We start from the raw sequence: 23,398 nt of genomic DNA on the forward strand, positions 1-23,398 counted from the left end.
TGTTCAGGATGTTTCCTTTCACCAGCATTTCTCTTGTCGTCATCAACATTAAAGCATGAGAAGACCTGCATAATATTACAATAATGTTGTTCAATTGCTGTAACTAACTTTCTGGTATATAATGTCAACATACACAACTATCCAGTTACCGCGTTGGGATGGTGGCAAGCTGAAAGTTCGCTTCATATACTTGTCAAATAGAAGCTCTTTCAAAGTGACGAGCTGTCCTATCGAGGTGAGTTACATAGCTGCATAGCTAACGTTAGCGAGCGAAGAGCCTGAATCAGCTATCTCTCAGTACATTTTAAAATTGGGACTTCTTCTTTTTGCTCTTCTTTAGGGACCAATGGTTCCTCTCTTTTTAGGTGCTGATCTTTTCTCAAACACTGATATCCGCACAGAGAACCATCCCAGATATCATGCAAAGTTTGCAAAGAAAGGATTGGCAACTAAACTACATTTCTCCTCAGGTAAGTTTTTATCTCCAGATACAGATCATCATAAAGCAAGTTGCATGGTTTATGGATATCATATCTTGTTTGTTTGCAATTCACAGCTTTTAGATTCCATGGACTGAGGGTACCCACTGCCAACAATTGCATGTGGTTCTACAGCATCCAAGGTGTTTTTCGAGTGGCCTTTGAAATGTATAGTAAACAAGAACAGCTCTCTGTGTTGGAGAACTTTCAGGTAACATTTCAGACTCCTAGTTATATAACAAATCCACCCATAGAGGCTACAACCTACAATTTCAATGTCACCTGATGAGTACTTGAAGTAGGCCAACAATGTAATGTACTGATACTTAATGGTCACTCATACTGTAGGAGGTATGGAAGTCCCGCCTAAATGACTTCCCACTAAAGATGAGCTACAACCTGAGTGTCCAGCTGGATCCTCCACCACCCCAGATCGTTGTGGAGATGTATGACCAAGACCTAAAGCTCAAACTGATGTCCCGGAATCCCCAAGGTTACCCATCTCAATCTGTGGAAATCCCAGAGGCAGACACAGGCCCTTCAGGTGACACTTCAGCAGACCACGATTACTGCTTTCTGCCAAATGAGGGTATGCCAGCACAGCCAGTCCATCTATGTCCCTGCATCTTAAGTCAAAAACTGCAGGGCTTGGAGGAAAAGCTGAGCTCTGAGAAACAGCTGGGGACCGACCAGCAGGAGACCATACTGCTTCTGTTGGAGAGCATTGAGCGCTGTGTGAGCAGGCCCCTAGAGGAGAGGGATGTGGCGGACATTGTACTAGCTCTGCTAGAGGCTCGGAAGTGGGGCTCTGTGTACTCCAGCCACCTGCTTCACTCCATAGGCTGCTGGCTTGGCCAGCAGTTCCATGGAGCCAACAGTAGTATCAGCCATCAGGTAGAGGGCTTCAAGGTGCGGCACATAGAGCGAATCACAGATCTGCCACCTGCAGAGGAACTGGCCTCAGAGCTTTTTCCAGAGGCCATGCGAACACTGCTGCTCCACTGGATGGGTCTGAGTGATGACTCAACCCTGTGGAAGAGACAGAGCGAGTACCCTATCCTGCTCCTAATCCTGGAGTTTGCCAACCACAACCTCATCACTGGTGTTGCACATGTGCTTTACTCAAGTCTTAAGGTGAATTTAGATCTAGCCAACTCAAAAGAGTTAAGTACCGAAGAAAGTAAAACTACTGTTGTAAAAAAACTACTCAAGTAAAAAGTAGTATATTTAAAAAGTACTTAGAGTAAAAGTAAATGAGTACTTTTTTTAAATAAAAACATTGAACTAATTAATAATTTGCAAAAAAAATTCTACCCGAATGTTGTTACCATAGAGATCATGTTGAATTTCTATTATTAGTACTCTAGTTCCTAATTTGTTACACAAGATCTTTTCCATGCAATTACTTTAAAAGAGGAATTGAATGTAAAATATCATTAGAAATGAGGAGTTGTTTTTGGTGTAACATTATAGGCCTACTATGCTATGCTATGGTATGTATTATAGTCGGTTCTGTTATGTAAAATGCAAATTATCAATGTGATCTTGCAAGACATTGATTCAGCTTTGATCTAACTTTACTAAGTGAGCACCATTGTGAGAAGTGATCTTCTATTTGTAGTATCAGTAGTAATAATAATAATAATAATAATAATGTGAGTATGACCATTAGGCATAGGTAATAGATCTTGATGAGATGTCATTTTAAGCAATTGGAGCACCCTTCATGGTGCTGAAAGGACAGTGCCAGGATCGGACTGTTGGGGCAAAAATGGTTTTGTTAGTCTAATGATATGTAAATGCTTAAGTTGAATAGTACTTTACACTGGTAATTTTCCCTGCAATTGCTTCAATAAACTCTTATTGCTGATTCCTGGAACAAGTTTTATTCAAGCAATTTACCCAGACAAAAAAAGTCCATTATTTATGGGATTTTCACAAAATGTAGTCCATAGAATTGTCCTGCGGAGGAAGAATTGTTGACATATACAGTGCATTCAGAAAGTATTCAGACCCCTTGACTTTTTCCACATTTTGTTCCATTATGCCTATGTATTTTACAGGAAGTGAGCTAAAATCATCAATGTCATGACAAGTATACTGCTCAAAAAAATAAAGGGAACACTTAAACAACACATCCTAGATCTGAATGAAAGAAATAATCTTATTAAATACTTTTTTCTTTACATAGTTGAATGTGCTGACAACAAAATCACACAAAAATAATCAATGGAAATCCAATTTATCAACCCATGGAGGTCTGGATTTGGAGTCAGACTCAAAATTAAAGTGGAAAACCACACTACAGGCTGATCCAACTTTGATGTAATGTCCTTAAAACAAGTCAAAATGAGGCTCAGTAGTGTGTGTGGCCTCCACGTGCCTGTATGACCTCCCTACAACGCCTGGGCATGCTCCTGATGAGGTGGCGGATGGTCTCCTGAGGGATCTCCCCCCAGACCTGGACTAAAGCATCCGCCAACTCCTGGACAGTCTGTGGTGCAACGTGGCGTTGGTGGATGGAGCGAGACATGATGTCCCAGATGTGCTCAATTGGATTCAGGTCTGGGGAACGGGCGGGCCAGTCCATAGCATCAATGCCTTCCTCTTGCAGGAACTGCTGACACACTCCAGCCACATGAGGTCTAGCATTGTCTTGCATTAGGAGGAACCCAGGGCCAACCGCACCAGCATATGGTCTCACAAGGGGTCTGAGGATCTCATCTCGGTACCTAATGGCAGTCAGGCTACCTCTGGCGAGCACATGGAGGGCTGTGCGGCCCCCAAAGAAATGCCACCCCACACCATGACTGACCCACCGCCAAACCGGTCATGCTGGAGGATGTTGCAGGCAGCAGAACGTTCTCCACGGGCGTCTCCAGACTCTGTCACGTCTGTCACATGTGCTCAGTGTGAACCTGCTTTCATCTGTGAAGAGCATAGGGCGCCAGTGGCGAATTTGCCAATCTTGGTGTTCTCTGGCAAATGCCAAACGTCCTGCACGGTGTTGGGCTGTAAGCACAACCCCCACCTGTGGACGTCGGGCCCTCATACCACCCTCATGGAGTCTGTTTCTGACCGTTTGAGCAGACACATGCACATTTGTGGCCTGCTGGAGGTCATTTTGCAGGGCTCTGGCAGTGCTTCTCCTGCTCCTCCTTGCACAAAGGCGGAGGTAGCGGTCCTGCTGCTGGGTTGTTGCCCTCCTACGGCCTCCTCCACGTCTCCTGATGTACTGGCCTGTCTCCTGGTAGCGCCTCCATGCTCTGGACACTACGCTGACAGACACAGCAAACCTTCTTGCCACAGCTCGCATTGATGTGCCATCCTGGATGAGCTGCACTACCTGAGCCACTTGTGTGAGTTGTAGACTCCGTCTCATGCTACCACTAGAGTGAAAGCACCGCCAGCATTCAAAAGTGACCAAAACATCAGCCAGGAAGCATAGGAACTGAGAAGTGGTCTGTGGTCCCCACCTGCAGAACCACTCCTTTATTGGGGGTGTCTTGCCTATAATGTCCACCTGTTGTCTATTCCATTTGCACAACAGCATGTGAAATTTATTGTCAATCAGTGTTGCTTCCTAAGTGGACAGTTTGATTTCACAGAAGTGTGATTGACTTGGAGTTACATTGTGTTGTTTAAGTGTTCCCTTTATTTTTTTGAGCAGTGTATAATGAAAGAGCTGCTCACCTTCCCACAATCCCCTGCTCATTGGTCCTCGTGCTCCCGTTGAAAAGGAATGACGACGGAACTTTGTCTTGCGAATTCGGAAGTGGTGGAAACCCTATGTAAGTAACTCAAATCTGGCTTATTGTGAGGTCAATAAGTCTGAAAAATAGCTTCATCATGGGCATGAAACAGTTTTTATTAAAATAAATTATGGCTCATTTGATGAAGACCACACTAACAGCCTATGGGCACACTTGATATTGCCGCCTAGCGGAGAATGAGAGATATGGAGCAGCATTAGGTACACATTGATATACAGCCTAACAAGCAACTAATTCTAAAACAGAGAAATATAGACATTTCATAAATTACAAATTACATGACCCTCCCCTGGACTAGACTACAAAAATACTAAACCCTCCCCCTGACTGAAATGTTTAAATATGGCCCTCCCCATTTTCCTCTAGGGCTCATTCTGTAGATTTCGAACCATCCCTTATTCCACATTTTGTTGTGTTACAGCCTGAATTCAAAATAGAGTAAATAGATTTTTGGTGGGGGCAGCATCATGCTATGGGGATGCTTTTTAGCGACTTGGACTGGGAGACTGGTAAGGATAGAGAGAACAATGAATGGAGCCAAATCCTTGATGAGACCCGATTCAGATTGCAAATAACCTTAGCCTGGGGCAAAGATTTACATTCCAACAGGACAATGACCCCAAGCATACAGCCAAAGTAACACTGGAATGGCTTCAGAACAAGACTGTGAAAATCCTTGAGTGTCCCAGCCAAAGCCCAGACTTGAATCCCATTTAAAATCGGTGGAAATACTTGAAGATGGCTGTTCACTACCACTCCCCATCTAATTTAAGAGCTTTAAAAAATCTGTAAGAAAGAATGGGAGAAAATCCCCAAATCCAGATGTGCAAAGCTGATAGACATAACCAAGATGACTCAAAGCTGTAATTGCTGCCAAGGTGCTTCTACAAAGTATTGACTTGGGTGTGAATACTTATGTAAATGAGTTATTTCTGTATGTAATTTTTTATAGATTTGTAAACATGTATTCACTTTTTCATTATGGGGTATTCTGTATAGATGGGTGAGATTTAAAAAAAATAAACCATTCTTAATTCAGGCTGTAACAACAATGTGTAATAAGTCAAGGGTATGAATACTTTCTGAAGGCACTGTTTATACAACAGTACAATACACTAGAATGCAGTTAAATCAACTAGCCATGAATATTTGGCAAAACCATGCATAACTGTACATGCCTGACATAGTTTTCATAATGAAAACAAGTCTAAGTGGGGTCTGATTCTGACAGTTAAGTAATTGATAATATTCCATTCCAGATTAAATGATTCCACATGTCAACCTCTTCCATTGAGTAACACAGGAAAACAAGATCATGTAGGCTATGAAAAGACCAGTCAGTTCCAACTCAGTAGTCTGTAATACACTGTTGTAGTGGATTCTGTAGTGTTGTCGTTGCATTGTTGCGCCTTCTACACCACGCTGTCTGTGTGGGTGGACCATTTCAGTTTGTCAGTGATGTGTATGCTGAGGAACTTGAAGCTTTCCACCTCCTATCGATGTGGATAGGGGGGGGTGCTCCCTCTGCTGTTTCCTGAAGTCCACAATCATCTCCTTTGTTTTGTTGACATTGAGTGAGAGGTTTTTCCTGGCACCACACTCCCAGAGCCCTCAGCCTACAGAGAGGCGTCTCATTGTTGGTAATCAAGCCTACTACTGTTGTGTCGTCTGCAAACTTGATGATTGAGTTGGAGGCGTGCTTGTCCATGCAGTCATGGGTACTAAGTCAATGCTGTACGCATCCTCTCTCAGCAAAAAGCCATTCGGAAATACGTGTTTGCTACACCCACAATTGTTTTTTGTAGCTGTGTATAAAGCATTCATGGCCAAAACAAACACCAAGGACCACTTCTCAACACAAAGGGACTTTTATTTCAAGGACATTTGTAACACACTTGTTCACTCCTTCCATGAAACCATCGGCTGCCTGTTAGACATCTTAGTAGTATGATCCACTCTTACATTTCCATTCAGTAGAAAGGAAACGGAAAGATGATATAATGGCTACTTTGAGATTATGATCTGAAGCCATTTGTAAAGACTCTTGGTAAATATATGTAAACAGAATTATTTCACTTGATCTACCATTAAAAATGTATACAATTTGAGTAAAAAACAATATGCAATCACATTTCTAACAGAAGTGTAAATCTAGCCAGCATCACTCAAACTATTGCATCATTCTGAAAAGATGTACAGATTTCTTAACACTCAGTATCTATTTACATGGGAATGTTCCAAGATGTGAGATCGTTTCTAAATAATTTACAGATCCAATGCAACAACATCCATGCAAGCTTGAGTGCTAGCTATGAGGAGAGACCTATGAGGAAGAAAGCAAGAGCAAGCCAGTGCATGGTTTGAAATTAGATCGCGTCCATGCCCCGTGAGAATGAAGAGCCGAAGCCTAGTCCCATGCCTCTCTGAGTGTGGGTCTGGGACCTAGCCATCTCATACTGAACGTCAAGGTTATGGAACATCTCCTCCTGCTGCTGCAGGGTCTTCAGGCCTTCGTCGTTGAGTGGCTTTGAGGCCTCACCTTCCTCTTCCCCCTGACAGGACAGACATCAAAGTGTTAGAAATACAAGGCTCTGCACAACATGGTACACACTCAAATGAGAAAAAAAAAGGACTCAGTTATACATACTTTGATGCCCATCAGTTTACGAAATTTAACATTTTGGTCCTTATTTCCAAAGTTCAGCTTCTCCCACAACTCAGCTGTCTGGGACTTGTCCTTCAAAACCAAACAATTTGAATGTATTAGTAATTTGCAACAATCGAGCCACCATGAGTGGAGTTGCATTTTTTCCCTTAACGTTTTCTTTTCATTAAGTCACTAGTTGTACATTCCGGACATAACAAAGCACAGTCCCCATCAGATAATAAACAGCGTAGACTTAATGCACTACATTTTCTGTATTGCGTACAAGGAATTCAAAAATAAAATCTTACCCCTTCCTTCTTTCCCTGCCAGAGCTTCTTCCTTTTCTTCTCCTGCTCGGCAAACTTCAGGGGGTTGACAGCCGAGGGATTGTAATAGCTGGGCACAGCAATGCCAGTCTCTGCTAAGGTTTTGGCTTGTAGGGCTGCCATCTGCGCTGCCATGGCGATCTGGGGCGTGACCTGTGTCCCAGAGGCCAGGAGAGCTGCCACGTTGAGGACAGGGTGGGTAGCAGCTGCAGCAGCAACTACTGTGTCAGACAGCAGGGGGGCTGGCACTAAAAACAATACAACATTTTAAAAAATTAAGAGGTTAGTGATCAGTTTAACTCACTTTGAATTAGGTGCAATTGATAGCCGAGAAGTGTCTCACCTGCAGGTACCTCCTGATGCTGCTGTTTCTCCAACATCTCCTTTTCTTTCTGCTCTTGCAGTTTCTTTGCCCTTTCCAACCTGGAGATATAGAGAAAAGACAGTGAAGGGCGTTCATATTTGTCAGCTAGGCTTCGGGAGCAGAATGATAGATTGTCCACTACCAAATAGAGATACTCAAGAAACAAATCATGAGCCCAACAGTTCCTTTAAGGGTGTTTTCACATATAGTCATTAAAATAATCGATCCCAGTCCATACAAAAACGGTGTGGAAGAACTTGACTGACCTGCACAGAGCCCTGACCATAACCCCAGTAAACACCTTTGGGATGAATTGGAACGCTGACTGCTAACCAGGCCTAATCGCCCAACATCAATGCCCGACCTCACTAATGCTTGTGGCTGAATGGAAGAAAGTCCCCGCAGCAATGTTCCAACATTGCTTTGTTTAGAAAGGAACCAAGATCTTTTTCCAACATTCACTCAATATACTCAAGCCATTCAAATCAGAATGTGTTGTCGGACAGCTAAGATATACCCACTTACATTTTGGAAGCTAATAGACTGCATTTAGTTAAAATATGAGACAATTGTAATTAGAAGATACTATTAACCCTGTCTAGAGTCTAAGCCGGGGGAGGGGGGGAATTGTTTTAAGACAATCATACCAAGGAACATTAAGCTATTTGATTTAAGATTTTAAGACCCCTTAAAAAGGTAACGGAAAATTAAAAAAATATTGGATGAAACATTGTATTTGGCATTACTGCTATTAGCCAATAAACGCATTGAATAACAGATTCACTACATGGAACAGTCAAAAAAGAATATCAACAGGAAGTTTGTTCTGAAGTGTCTGTCCTATATCTGAGATAAAGATCAGGAAACTTTTAATTACAATTGTTTTTTTTTTTTTTTACATGTATTTATCCCCTATTTTAGGGACTACACTATCTCCACATACAGTGCCTTCAGAAAGTATTCAGACCCCTTGACATTTTGTTACATTACAGCCATACTCTAAAATAGATTTTTTAAACTGTTCCTCAGCAATCTACACACAATAGCCCATAATGACAAACGTAAACGGGTTTAGAAATTTTTGCAAATGTATAAGAGATATCTTATTTACATAAGTATTAAGACCCTTTGCTATGACACTCAAAATTGAGCTCAGGTCCATCCCGTTTCAATTGATCATCCTTGAGATGTTTCTACAACTTGATTGGAGTCCACCTGTGGTAAATTCAATTGATTGGACATGATTTGGAAAAGCAAACACCTGTCTAATTAAGGTCCCACAGTTGACAGTGCATGTCAGAGCAAAAACCATGCCATGAGGTCGAAGGAATTGTCTGTGAAGCTCCGAGACAGGATTGTGTCCAGGCACAGATCTGGGGAAGAATAGCAAAAAATGTCTGCAGCATTGAAGGTCCTCAAGAACAGTGGCCTCCATCATTCTGGGTCAGGGAGGTGACCAAGATCCCGATGGTTACTCTGACAGAGTTCCCTAGTTCCTCTCTGGAGATGGTTGTCCCTCTGGAAGGTTCTCCCATCTCTGCAGCACTCAACCAATCAGGCCTTTATGGTAGAGTGGCCAGAAGGAAGCCACTCCTCAGTAAAAGGCACATGAGAGCCCGCTTGGAGTTTGCCAAAAGGCACCTAAAGGACTTCCAGACCATGAGAACCCAGATTCTCTGGTCTGATGAAACCAAGATTGAACTTTTTGTTCAATCTCACGTCTGGAGGAAACCTGGCACCATCCCTATGGTGAAGCATGGTGGTGGCAGAATCATGCCGTGGGAATGTTTTTCAGCGGCAAGGACTGGGATACTAGTCAGGAACGAGGTAAAGATGAACGGAGCAAAGTACAGAGAGATCCTTGACGAAAACCTGCTCCAGAGCTCTCAGGACCTCAGACTGGGGCGAAGGTTCACCTTCCAAAAGGACAAAACAGGAGTGGCTTCAGGGACAAGTCTCTGAATGTCCCAGCCAGAGCCCGGACTTAAACCTGATTGAAAATCGCTGGAGAGACCCATCCAACCGGACAGAGCTTGAGAGGATCTGCAGAGAAGAATAGGAGAAAACGCCAAATACAGGTGTGCCAAGTTTGTAGTGTCATACCAAAAACGACTTGAGGCTGTAATTTCCTGCCAAAGGTGCCCGAACAAAGTACTGAGTAAAGGGTCTGAATACCTATGTAAACTGGTACCGGGGACCATCAAACGAGTCTTTTGAGTGTCCTAGAGCTAAACGGAGAACACCAGTGTTTTCTTGAGTCTTGGCTGTCAGAGGGGTCATATTAGCAGAGGGGTCATATTAGTGTGTAGCCCAAACAGTTTGGATGCTACAGACAGATATTGGCAGAGGAGGCTGTACCGACTTCAGACAAGTCTTATGAGGGTTGTGGGCATCCTAGAGCAAAATGAATGCCATTGTGTTCGTGAGAGTCTCATCTTTCAATAGAGTGGTCATAACCGTTCGGACGCTACATACGTTTTTGTGAGACGACCGATTTGAAATGTCTTATGGTCTGACAAACACCGCTCTAGCTCTGCCACCTTTCACCGCAGATGCGGAAGGGCGATATCAGCGGTTGATTGAGACACAGACCATGCAAAAAAACCATCTCTCTAGCTTACTATTACGTTAATTTCATTTCCACGGGGCCGCGGAAGTTGTAGGCTAAGGTTTAACATGCAAATATTATTGGTAAGAGAATAAATAGCAAGAGAATAACTGCAGACTAAATAATGATGTTACCTAAAATCTTACTACTGCCCCTGTTAAGAGCTAGAATAGATTTGTACCCTATGTTACGATTCTCACCAAATAGGTTGTCTTCTCACACTATTAAAACCCCACAATCAATAAACAGCTCTCTTAGCCTATAGATCACATATTGCAAACAAATAAACTGAACAAAAAAATTCTAGACATTTTGGAATTTCTGTGCATTCTTGACAATCGCTAATCAATATCCAAAAACAGGACACTTTCCTGTGAAGCTGCACATCACCAGCTCTTTTCTAGCACCAATGTGAGGGTTTATGGCAGGGGAAACGGTGTTGCAGTAGTCTAGTGTGGTGCCGGAATACTGACAAGCGAACCTAGGGAGCTTTGTGTTCACAATGGAACCGGGCCACGGAATTCAAGCAAACCGAACTCAGACCAACTCTCGAGATGGTCTCTGTTCAGTTTGAATCGGGGGGGGCTCTTTTGAGAGGTACGAGTTCCTTTGGGGTGATCACACTGCACAAAATATTAAGCAAAACCACACTGATTTGACAAAAATTGTCAGAAGGGACCAAGTGTGAAAACACCCTAAGATGCTGCAGTACCTTCTGGCCAGGGCCTCTTGTGCGTCCATGGCAGTGTTTCTGCCCCGGAAAGCCTGGGGGCTCACAGACCTGCTACGACTCTTCTCTTTTCTGTGCACTTTCTCCTTCTTCTTCCGCTCCCTAGAGACATTATAGCATTTCAAGATCCACAGAAAGATATGCATTCAGTCACCCAGAACACAATTTAAGAGACATGGTTACTAACTGACAAAGAGTGGCAAATTTGAGGCACACAGGAGTGGTTACTAAAGACACAGAAAATGGTAGGGAGAGAAGCAAGCGAAACGCACCTGCTTTTGCTCCTGCGGCGGTGTTTGGTCTTTGAGCCCGACCGGGACCTGGCCCTCTTCTTCTTCTCCCGAGGGGAACGCGATCTCAGTTTGTCTCGACTTCTGCTGCGATGACGCCTAAAAATACATGTTTTATTTTTATAAAAGAAAACATGCAACTCACTCTACCCAGTTTACTGTGACCAATCTCAATACATCATGTAGCATCTCACTCAGCCTAGACCCACCTGTCGCATGAGTGTGACCTGGAGTGGCTCCGTCCCTTCTTGTCTTTGCGCCGGTGTCGCTCCTCCCCGTTCTCTGCAGAAAGTCTCTCCCTGCCCCTCTCAGTCTGCTCCGGCTGATCATCCTGCTTGCTGTGAGATTTTGGTGGGTTCTCAGAGTCCCTCCTTTGTGCCTGTTTTAAGAAGAAGGTGTCTCTTTCAGGAAAATAGTGCAACAAAGAGTTAGTACAACTGTTTGATACAGAAGATACCAAAGCATGTTGAGAGCTCATGCTCACTTCAGACATACATCCCCCTCATATTTAGAAAGACTGATCACCAGAAACCAAACATTTCTTTACAACATGACCGACCATGACCGGATATGTCAGAAGGGTAAATAGCTTGACGGAGCTACACTGTCAGTCCACTTTAACTGCTTGTTTAAATGTTGTTTTTTCCACAAGGCAAGTCAGCTGAGAACAAATTCTTATTTACAATGGCGGCCTACCCCAGCCAAACCCAGACGACGCTGGGCCAATTGGGAGTCCCATAGGGTGGGGCACAATCATGGCCGGTTGTAATAAAGCCTGAAATCGAACCAGGGTCTGTAGTGACACCTCAAGCACTGAGATGCAGTGCCTTAAACGCTGGAGATAAATTTGATAATGAAATGCCCAATGTACCAAGACGCATACGTGCGACAAGTTGAAGTAGGTTTTGTCAAATCTACCACCTACTCAAGTGCACCAAGTACAGCCACTTATACTTAGTTTTGTTTCAATCATATTATGGAAGGCACATGAATTAAACACCTTATATAGTACCCAAAACTCAATGTAGATTATCGTGGATCATCACCTCTGAGACAGCTTTAATACATACGTTTTAGTTCAGCACTTTATTCCCTCCCCAATCTACAAGTGCATGCAGCCAGGAAGATTAATGGTGGGCTCAGAATGAATTTGGATTAATAAGGTTACAGCCAGCAGACTTCTTTGACTTGAGCTTGAATTGAACCCAGTAATAGGCAATTGAACCCAGGAAAAGGCTAATGTTAATTTCCTTTATTTGCAATTATTTTCTAGGAGGCAAGTATAAGTTTGAATGGCTGATAGTTACCTGTCCGAGTAGTAGGCATATAATTTTGCTATGTCAGCAGCGTCTTCAGTTCAGTGTCTCTTCGTGCTTTAGCACGCTGAGTATGATTTATTGTAGAAATGTTATCATGTGATCTACACACAGGATTTATTTAAAAAAATAATCTCATATACAGTACCAGTCCAAAATTTGGACACACCTACTCATTCAAGGGTTTTTCTTTATTTTTACTATTGTCTACATTGTAGAATAACAGTGACGACATCAAAACTATGAAATAACACAGAGTCATGTAGTAACCAACAAAAGTAACCAAAAGTGTTAAACAATTCAAAATATATTTTTGAGATTCTTCAAAGTAGCCACCCTTTTCTTTGATGACAGCTTTGCACACTCTTGGCATTCTCTCAACCAGCTTCATGAGATAGTCACCTGGAATGCATTTCAATTAACAGGTGTGCCTTGTTAAAAGTTAATTTGTGGAATTTCTTTCCTTCTTAATGCATTTGAGCCAATCAGTTGTGTTGTGAAAAGGTAGGAGGGTATTCAGAAGATAGCCCTATTTGGTAAAAGACCAAGTCCATATTATGGCAAGAACAGCTCAAACAAGCAAAGAGAAACGACAGTCCATCATTACTTTAAGACACGGTCAATCAATTTGGAAAATTTAAAACTTTTAAAGTTTCTTCAAGTGCAGTCGCAAAAAACATCAAGCGCTATGATGAAACTGGCTTATGAGGACCACCACAGGATTTTTATTTTAAAATGTAACCTTTACTTAACTAGGCAAGCCAGTTAAACTTTAGGGATAACCCCCCCTTTTTTAAATTTTTGCCTAAAATGACATACCCAAATCTAACTTCCTCTAGCTCAGGCCCTGAAGCAAGGATTTGCATATTCTTGGTACCATTTGAAAGGAAACACTTTGAAGTTTGTGGAAATGTGAATTGAATGTAGGAGAATAACATAATAGATCTGGTAGAAGAAAATACAACGATCTTTGAAATGCAACAGAAAGGTCCCAGTTTTAGCCATCACTCTGGTTGTAATTCCGATGGTGTCCACAAGATGGCAGCAGTGTATGTGCAAAGTTTCAGACGGATAACTTGAAGTATGAGCGAACTACATGACATTTAGTGTGAAGTCACCCAGGTACATTTGGGCAAATCGTGAAGGAGACATTTGCATTCATATTACATTTTTCTGCAAGAATATTGTCAAATCTGTATACTTGGACTGATTCAGCTTTTCCAGTATTAGTAGCCATATTATAAGTTCAACATCTGCAAAACAACCAGTTTTCATAACTTCATAACTCTGAATATTCTTATAATTTTTGTACAAAAGGAAAAGGCATGCTGTCGCACAAGGTTAGCAGTTACATTTTACGACAGATACAGGGTTTCCGGATACTCCCGTGAAGCCCAGCTCATTGGCCATCTAGCTAGCTTTGTTTGACCCCGATTGATGCTTATTTGACAAAGTTATAGTCGATCAAATGAAGACCGCCCGCGTCATCGGCGTGCCATTTAGACATCGCTCTCTGATCAAATTTGGTGTCCTATAGAATTTTCTACACCCCTAATGATAGTGAAATCTGGTTACGTTCTAGGATCTCTGAGGAATACATACGAACGTGATTTGACTGGTTGAACCAACATTTAGGGTCAGATTTTCACATTCCTTTCTTTGATAATTGAACGAGTGGAAATACAAAATCGATCGTGCATGCTAGATGGACCTTTTTAGGATATGAAATTATTTTGTCTAACAAAACAACACTTCATGATAAATCAGAACAAGATTTCAGAATGTAAGTACACATTTCACCTTGAGGTGAATTTATCAAACTTATCGCGGTGAAAAAAAGTGTTTTGTTGTTAGGAGCTCTCCCCAAACAATAGCATGGCATTTTTTCGCAGTAATAGCTACTGTAAATTGGACATTGCAGTTATATTAACAAGAATTTAAGCTTTCAGCCGATATTAGACACTTGTATGTACCGACATTTGTTGTTTCGCTGCATGATTTACAACTGTCCCGTTGACGGGACGCCTATCCCTAAGAAGTTTTAAGAACAAATTCTTATTTACAATGACGGCCTACCGGGGAACAGTGGGGTAAATTGCCTTGTTCAGGGACAGAACGACAGATTTTTACCGTGTCAGCTCAGGGATTCGATCCTGTAAACTTCCGGTTCCTGACCCAACGCTCTAACCACTAGGCTACCTGCCGCCCCAAAGGAAAGGAAGACCCAGAGTTACCTCTGCTGCAGAGTATAAGTTAGAGTTAAGTTAACGGCACCTCAGAATTCAGCCCAAATAAATGCTTTACAGAGTTAAAGTAACAAACACATCTCAACATCAACTGTTCAGAGACTGCGTGAATCAGGCCTTCATGATCAAATTGCTGCAAAGAAACCACTACTAAAGGACACCAATAATAAGAGAAGACTTGCTTGGGCCAGGAAAAACAAACAATGGACATTAGATTGGTGGAAATCTGTCCTTTGGTCTGATGAGTCCAAATTTGAAATTTTTGGTTCCAACCTCCGTGTCTTTGTGAGAAGCAGAGTAGGTGAATGGATGATCTCCGCATGTGTGAATGAGGGTTGGAGTGCTGCATCAGATGACCTGACCTCCACAATCACCCGACCTCTACCCAATTGAGATGGTGTGGGATGAGTTGGACCACAGAGTGAAGGAAAAGCAGCCAACAAGTGATCAGCATATTTGGGAACTCCTTCAAGACTATTGGAAAAGCATTCCAGGTGAAGCTGGTTGAGAAAATGCAAAGTGTGTGCAAAGCTGTCATCAAGGCAAAAGGTGGCTACTTTTAAGAATCTCAAATATATTTTGATTTGTTTAACACTTTTTTGGTTACTACATGATTCCATGTGAAATGTCAGTTTTGATGTCTTCACTATTATTCTACAATGTAGAAAATAATAAAAATAAAAAACCTTGAATGAGTACGTGTCCAAACTTTTGACTGGTACTGTATATATTCTTCACCATCTACTATGGCTACACTCAAGTGACCAAGGATAAATTAATGAGACATCAAAATATTTTTTTTTTTTAAAACATGTCAGTTTTTCCATTTAAGTAATTCCATTAAGTCTCTTACTAAGCTTTGATTCAGGTTTCATTGCCTACAGTGTTGTTTGGTACTTACCATGGTCAACAAAAACAAAAAAGACACTATTGACATTCAAGATGGTGACAGTACTGCAGCCTACTTTTAGTTCACTAAAATTAACTAAGATTAGTTACCTCTTTGCTCCTGCTACGACTTCGTCTGTGCTTTTTGTCACCTGTAAAAGTAAAAACGATGAGAACAGTGACAATTCTACTGCACTATTAAATTAGGACTGACTCCGATGAGTCACCTGTAGTGCTTGACTATTTTGGACTGTTCAGCTGCTCTAAGCTTATGTCAAATCCAAATAACATGACCAGTTTCTGGGATGTGACCTACCAAGTGAACATAACAAAAATGTATTACCAAAACTACAAACATCATTCTGCGTTATCAAATTTAGTGCATTTAACTCACTTGATTTGCGTTTTCGGTCCCTGGAGTGTGACCTCGATCGTGAAGGATGGTGATTGGAGCTTCTGGATGATTCCATAGTGTGTTTTCTTCTGTCCGTGTAAAGAGAGCCCATCAAGGGTAGCAGGTTGGTCGAGTCGGCATCACTTGCCTAAATTAAAGTAAACACACTGATCAACCTTACGGTTTATTTGTTCTTTAAGCAGCACTCCGGGAAGACAATGTTTCAGCACAAAACAGCATCCCAACCAGGACCAGTGGTGTAAAGTACTTGAGTAAAAACACTTTCAAGTAGTGATGCACCGATATGACATTTGGCCGATACCGATATCCAATATTTTCCTTGCCAAAAAAAACGATACCAGTAACCAATATTCAAAATTTTCACAGCCTTATAAGAATTCTAGTACAGTTAAACAGTTAACACACACACACAGTGATCTAAGGCACTGCATCTCAGTGCAAGAGGCGTCACTACAGTCCCTGGTTCAAATCCAGGCTGTATCACACCTGGCCGTGATTGGGAGTCCCATAGGGTGGCACACAATTGGCCCAGCGTCGTCCGGGTTTGGCTGGGGTAGGTCGTCATTGTAAATAAGAATTTGTTCTTAACTGACTTGCCTAGTTAAAGGTTACACACACACACACACACACACACCACACTGACTAAAAAGTTATTTTGTTGGCATTTACGTAAGTCCCTATTACCAGTAAAACATCATCAAAACAGATTTCTTTCACTTGCTGTGCTGTTTCGTTGTTCATTTCATTCTCAACCAGGATTTCTACGGAACACCGTTTGGGTCTTTGCGTGTCAAAAAAGATACACACCAAATAACACGACATAATCTGTTTCAGTAGCTATATAGTTACCTAGCTAACTATATAGCTAGGTGTCATCTTCTAAAGTAACCCTAATTTGTAAGACAGTTCTTATTTGATTAATGGTGGTTGGACCCATCTATGTGAAGCTAGCCACAATAAGGATTAGGCACAATAGTGGAATTTGCGTTAGCCTTCAAAATAAAAGTATCGCATAATTCTACTATTTGTATTCATTTGCATCACTGTCAATGACATACTTTTATTTTGAAGGCTAACTGCAAATTCCACTATTGTGCCTAATCCTTATTGTGGCTAGCTTCACAACACATAACCCGGTCCGGTCGAGCCTCAGTAGCCAGATAAAGCTAGCTGGCTGCTTATAACGTTAGCTTGGCCAGCTAGGTAGCTGGCTAGCTATTTATTTCATGAACTGAAGATCAATTTCAATAGGCGAACAACAATACTTACAACCTTGCTAAGAATAATGAAAATGACTGCAGTTTCTATGGTCATTGTTTTCAGGCTGGTTGTATTGGTGATGGCTAGGTACCAAGCTAAAGCTAGCTACCCCAGAAGTTGCGGTCAAACAAATGATGCTTTATTACCAACGCGGTATTGTAAACACATCGTTCGTGGCTGGTGCTTGCTGACTTTTTTGTAAGGCTTTGACAGCGCTACTGTATTTTTTTTATACACGCAAAGACCCAAATGGCGTTCCCTAGTATGCATGTCGTGAAGCTAATAGCAGTGACGCTATTACTGTGTAACTCCGGTAGGGCAACATCTGAAAAATAGCGCACTTGGCAGTGTGTCCCGGTGGTCGACCAGTCGGCGAAAGCCAACATCACCCACGACAGAGAACGGTTGATTGTCAAGGGCAATGAATTCCATTATCTTGGCTTTAATGGACTTTGCCTTTGAGTTGTCTCGCTGAAATTTTCTTACTCTTCCAAATGACTGCTCGATCCACACAGCAGACATTGTGTAGGCTAGGTCAGGAATGCTGTGTTGCACCTGTAGCGCAAAAAATGACGTTATTACGTCATGTACATACGTTATATAGGTATGCACGGTAGCTTGACATCGGTTTTTAACATCGGCGTTAAACTTAACATTGGCCGATACCAATGTTGGCATTTTTAGCTAATATCAGCCGATTCCGATATGTTCACTGATATCATGCATCCCTACTTTAAAGTACTACTTAAGTTGTTTTTTTGGGGGGTAGCTGTACTTTACTATTTATATTTGACAACTTTTACTAAACTACATTCCTAAAGAAAATTATTTACTTTTTACTCATTTTTTTATTCATTTTCCCTGACACAAAAGTACTTGTTACATTTTGAATGCTTAACAGGACAGAAAATGGTCCAATTCGCACACTTATGAAGAAAACATCCCTGGTCATCCCTACTGCCTCTGATCTGGCAGACTCACTAAACACAAATGCTTTGCTTGTAAATAATGTCCGAGTGTTGGAGTGTGACCCTGGCTGTACGTTAAAAAAAAAATTGTGCCGTCTTGTTTGCTTAATAAAGAATTTTTAATTATATGTACTTTTACTTTTGATAATTAAATATATTTGAGCAACTACATTTACTATTGATACTTAATTATATTTAAAAATCAAATACTTTTAGTCAAGTGGTATTTTACTGGGTGACCTTCACTTGAGTAATTTTCTATTAAGGCATCTTTACTTTTACTCAGGTATGAGAATAGAGTACTTTTTTCACCACTGACCGGCACCACTACGTTCTAGGGAAGATGAACTTTGACTCAACTGGCTGTGTTATCCCACTGAGCTAAAGACATTAATTCGGAGGTCCAACACTAGTTTTCAGGTCTCAGGCAAGGTTACTCATCGGGCCCTTACACTGACTTTGATTTGCTTCAGATTGCCCAACATAAAATGCTGGTAGTAGCTATATCGCTAACGTAAGCTAATTGTCTCCAAAGTTACCAACCCTCCTCCTGGACAGCTACTGGGTATGCAGGCATTTGCACTAAGTCAACCTAACCAACACCTATTAAAGTACCTGATGGGCATCTGGTTAGATAAAAATGGAGGCTGCAAATGGCAAATCAACATAATTGCTAACATTAGCTAGCTAAGTTATTTAAGGGTGTTTTCACATAGTCAGTCCTCTTTAAAATAATCGATCTTAGTCCTCTTCAAAGTGAACTCTGAGGTAAAAGAAAGGGCTAAAGAACTCCGTTCTCTTTGTATTCACACTGCCCTTGAATTTGAGTGAGGACTCAGCTCTTTTGCCAGTTCACATATTTTGTGGTCCGAGTCATCTTTGCATTCACATTGCTATTAGAAAGGAACCAAGATGTTTTTCCAATATTTACTCAATGTAGTGGGTTTTTACAAAGTGCAGGACAAGCCTTTCCATCAGAATGTGTGGGAGGAGGAGGAATAATGGCCATGGGCTGTTTTCCATGGTTCGGGCTAGGCCCCTTAGTTCCAGGGAAGGGAAATTAATGCTACAGCATACAATGACATTACAGACGATTCTGTGCTTCTAACTTTGTGGCAACAGTTTGGTGAAGGTCCTTTCCTGTTTCAGCATGACAATGCCCCCGTGCACAAATCGAGGTCCATACAAAAATGGTGTAGAAGAACTTGACTGACCTGCACAGAGCCCTGATCATAACATCAGTGAACACCTTTGGGATGAATTGGAACGCCGACTGCGAGCCAGGCCTAATCGCCCAACATCAATGCCCAACCTCACTAATGCCCGTAGCTGAATGGAAGCAAGTCCCCGCAGCCCATTTCAAAAATGTTATGGAGGATCAATATGATGTTGTCTGTGATTGTTTCTGTTGAATTGTGTCCTTGTTTTGAATGTTTGAAATGTTATTGTCTGTATGACAAACTGTACATGTTTCTGTTGAATTGTGTCCTTGTTTTGAATGTTTGAAATGTTCTTGTCTGTATGACTAAAACTGTACATGTCAACATGTTTATACAGGGCACAGCCGTAAAAGAGATCCAGGTCTCAGTCTGTTTCCCTGTTAAAATAAAGATTAAAATAATTATTATAATTATTATTCCAACATATAGTGGAAAGCCTTCCCATTAGAGTGGAGGCTGTTATAGAAGCAAAAGTTGGGACCAACTCCATATTAATGCCCATGATTTTGGAATTAGCTTTTCGACAAGCAGGTGTTCACATACTTTTGGTAATGTACCTACTTACATTTTGGAAGCTAATAGATTGCATTTAGTTAAATGGTGAGACATAATTGTAATCAGAAGATGCTAATAAAATGAAATATTATTAGTAACAATAAATAGCAGAAGAATAACTGCAGATTAAATCATGCTGTAATTTTAAATTGAACACCCAATGTAGACTACTGCCCTTTAAGAGCTAGAATAGATTTTGTACCCTGTTGTGATTCTTAAAACACGTTGTCTCCTATTCAAACCCCACAATCAAAAACATTTTACCAAGCTCTCAGCCTTTAGATCACAAAATTGCAAACAAATAATCTGAACTAAAAACTCGACACATTTTGGAATTGCTATGCACTCTAACATTTTTGGGGAATTGCTGACAATCCCTAAAAAAATATTCAAAACATCACACGCATTTTCCGCGAACCTGCACATCATAATTGTCTCTCTTTTTTAGCACCAATGTGAGGGGCTATGGCAGGGGAAACGGTGTTCCAGTAATCTAGTGTGTTGTGCGGGAATAACGACAAGCGAACCTAGGGCGTTGAGTGTTTACATTGCCCTAAAAAAGGGAACCGAACCGAACTCAGACCACATCTCGAGATGGTTTCAGATCGTTTTGGGGACTCGAGGGGTTCATTTGGAACGTTCTCACTGCACAAACAATTAAAATAACCGCACTGAGTTCACAAACATTGGCTGAAAGGGACCTAGTGTAAAAACACCCACACTAACGTTTGCTACCTAACGACGTTAGCTAGTTTGCAAACGACTGCGCAACTCAAGGTACATAGTTAACTAGCGAACGTTAAGTTACATAGCTAGTTAGGTAACTAGTTAACACTAACATAATCCGATAAAGTAGAATGTCCATGTATTTCCAAAATCAACGACAAAGCTACCAACTACTACTGCAACTAGCTACTGACGTTAACTCGCTAGGTTGTCGACATGGCTGCCACGGCAAAGACGCCATCTTGATTAAACAAAACATCTTTAAAACAGAAACAACTAGCATAAATGATTATATGAAATCGATGGTAATGTATTTGGTGAACACTTACCGCCATGAGTCACTTAAAGAACCCCCGTAAAAAAATAAATGTGAGTTGTTCTTTCTGTGCTGTCGTTGAGCTTCGTTCGGTATTCCAGCAAATTCCTCCCACTTCCAGGCCGTTCTGTTACAACAGAGAGCGGAAGTGGCGGAGTAAGAGGTTTTACTGCGACCAAAATTTGTCCACGACAATAAGCCCATGAAGTGAGGAATTTTTGTATGTTGGTCAATAAGAGTGTCGAATTTGGTCAACAAACAATAATTGCTAATTTGCTGGATGAATCTTATTTTATAGAATATAAGTTTCGTAATGGTTCGTTTGTTACGAATGCACTGATATAAGTGGACGCACTTGGAAAAACGACTTTATATTGGAGTTAATCAGGTCAACACCAGCAAGGCATGGGGCCCTGACAGTATTCCAAGGCGCAATCTCAGCACATGTGCAAATCACCTGGCAGGCATATTCATGGTAATTTTCAACCTCTCCTTGTCCCCGTCTGTAATCCCCACATATTTTATGATGACCACAATCATTCCTGCTCTCCACACGGCCCTCACCCACCTAGATAAAAGGAATACCTACGTGAGAATGCTGTTCATCACCATTATCCCCTCCAAGCTCGTCACCAAGCTTAAGGCTCTGGATCTGAACACCTCCCTCTGCAACTGGATCCTGGATTTCCTGACGATCTGACTCCAGGTGGTGATGGTAGGCAACATCCTGAGAGGGAAGAGTCACTGTCGCACGTTCTTCACGACTGTGCGTGTGTGTTTGGACCATCTTTAGTGATTTGGTAACCGAGGAACTTGAAGCTGTCTATCTGCTCAACTGCTGCCCCGTTGATGTGGATGGGGCATGCTCGACCCCCCCCCCGCTGACCCTTAACATACGGTCCCCACAGGGGTGTGTTCTTAGTTCCCTCCTGTACTCCCTGTTCACCCACGACTGTGGCCACACATGACTCCACCACCATTATCAAGTTCGCTAACGACACGATGGTGGTAGGCTTGATCACCGGCGATGATGAGTCAGCCTACAGGGAGGAGGTCAGTGACCTGGCAGTGTGGTGCCAGAGCAACAACCTCTCCCTCAACGTCAGCAAGACCAAGGACCTTATCGTGGACTACAGGAAAGAGGGGGGGGGGGTCGAGCATGCCCCATCCACATCAACGGGGCAGCAGTTGAGCAGATAGACAGCTTCAAGTTCCTCGGTGACCAAATCACTAGAGATGGTCCAAACACACACGCACAGTCGTGAAGAACGTGCGACAGTGACTCTTCCCTCTCAGGAGGTTGACAAAGTTTGGCATGGGCTCTCAAATCCTGAAAAGGTTCTATAGCTGTACCATTGATAGCATGTTGACTGGCTGCATTACTGCTTGCTATGGCAATAGCACCACCCTCGATCACATGGGGCTACAAAGGGTTTTGCGGATAGCCCAGTACATCACTGGGGCCGAGCACCCTGCCATCCACGACCTCTATATCAGGCGGTGTGAAAAGAAGGCGGTGTGAAAAATCGTCAAAGACCCCAACTACCCAAGCCATAGACTATTTTCTCTGCTGCCACACAGCAAGAGAAAATCAAGTCTGAAACGAACAGGATCTTGAACAGCTTCTATCCCCAAGCAATACGACTGATAAATATCTAACAAAATAGATACATGGACTGTTTACCTTGTATCTTTATTGATCTTTTATTTCAATATTTGCACTGTCTCTATGCTCTGTCACTCCAACACACACACAAACACCCACACCATTGTTTGTTCACTCACACATAATATGCACATACAGTGCATTCGGAAAGTAATAAGACCCTTTGACTTTTTCCACATTTTGTTACATTACAGCCTTATTCTAAAATGGATTAAATAAAAACAATTCCTCATCAATCTACACACAATACCCCATAATGACAAAATGAAAAGAGGTTTTTAAAAATTGTACCAAATGCATAAAAGATCCCAACAGAAATACCTTATTTACTTAAGTATTAAGACCCTTTGCTATTGTAACAGTTTAGCTTCCGTCCCACTCCTCGCCCCTACCTGGGCTCGAACCAGGAACCCTCTGCACACATCAACAACTGCCTCCCACGAAGTATCGTTACCCATCGCTCCACAAAAGCCGCGGCAGTTGCAGAGCAAGGGGAACAACTACTTTAAGGTCTCAGAGCGAGTGACGTCACCGGTTGAAACGCTATTAGCGTGCACCCCGCAAACCATTTCACACCGGTTACACTATGAGACTCGAAATTGAGC

General features: G+C 41.9%; 2 protein-coding genes across 2 annotated transcripts; one reads left to right on the plus strand and one right to left on the minus strand.

Annotated features, from left to right (window-relative positions):
- Positions 1-4: 4 nt before the first annotated feature.
- On the plus strand, positions 5-2,349 carry si:ch211-110p13.9 (uncharacterized). Its single transcript, XM_014161315.2, has 4 exons — positions 5-235; positions 341-470; positions 557-690; positions 828-2,349. Exons 1-4 carry the CDS (start codon positions 122-124, stop codon positions 1,692-1,694), a joined length of 1,245 nt encoding a protein of 414 aa, XP_014016790.2. The 5' UTR covers positions 5-121; the 3' UTR covers positions 1,695-2,349.
- A 3,755-nt stretch (positions 2,350-6,104) lies between these two features.
- On the minus strand, positions 6,105-21,311 carry LOC106580361 (arginine/serine-rich coiled-coil protein 2). The gene is made up of 10 exons (XM_014161311.2): positions 21,141-21,311; positions 16,062-16,209; positions 15,779-15,819; positions 11,427-11,596; positions 11,200-11,316; positions 10,910-11,029; positions 7,569-7,648; positions 7,208-7,473; positions 6,900-6,989; positions 6,105-6,804 (listed from the first exon to the last, which is right to left on the minus strand). Exons 1-10 carry the CDS (start codon positions 21,144-21,146, stop codon positions 6,619-6,621), a joined length of 1,224 nt encoding a protein of 407 aa, XP_014016786.2. The 5' UTR covers positions 21,147-21,311; the 3' UTR covers positions 6,105-6,618.
- Between the last annotated feature and the right edge of the window lie 2,087 nt (positions 21,312-23,398).

Source organism: Salmo salar, chromosome ssa20 (assembly GCF_905237065.1).
Source record: "Salmo salar chromosome ssa20, Ssal_v3.1, whole genome shotgun sequence".
In the NCBI taxonomy this organism is placed as follows: Eukaryota; Metazoa; Chordata; class Actinopteri; order Salmoniformes; family Salmonidae; genus Salmo; species Salmo salar.

Bases quoted from the DNA above. Each gene is read 5' to 3' on its own strand.
- LOC106580361 (XM_014161311.2), bottom strand. The intron at 15,820-16,061 runs GTGAGTTAAATG...TTACTTTTACAG, and splicing joins GGACCGAAAACGCAAATCAA to GTGACAAAAAGCACAGACGA. The intron at 11,597-15,778 runs GTAACTAATCTT...TTCTTAAAACAG, and splicing joins GTCGTAGCAGGAGCAAAGAG to GCACAAAGGAGGGACTCTGA.
- si:ch211-110p13.9 (XM_014161315.2), top strand. From the start codon at position 122: ATGTCAACATACACAACTATCCAGTTACCGCGTTGGGATGGTGGCAAG. The intron at 471-556 runs GTAAGTTTTTAT...TGCAATTCACAG, and splicing joins TAAACTACATTTCTCCTCAG to CTTTTAGATTCCATGGACTG. The intron at 691-827 runs GTAACATTTCAG...CTCATACTGTAG, and splicing joins CTGTGTTGGAGAACTTTCAG to GAGGTATGGAAGTCCCGCCT.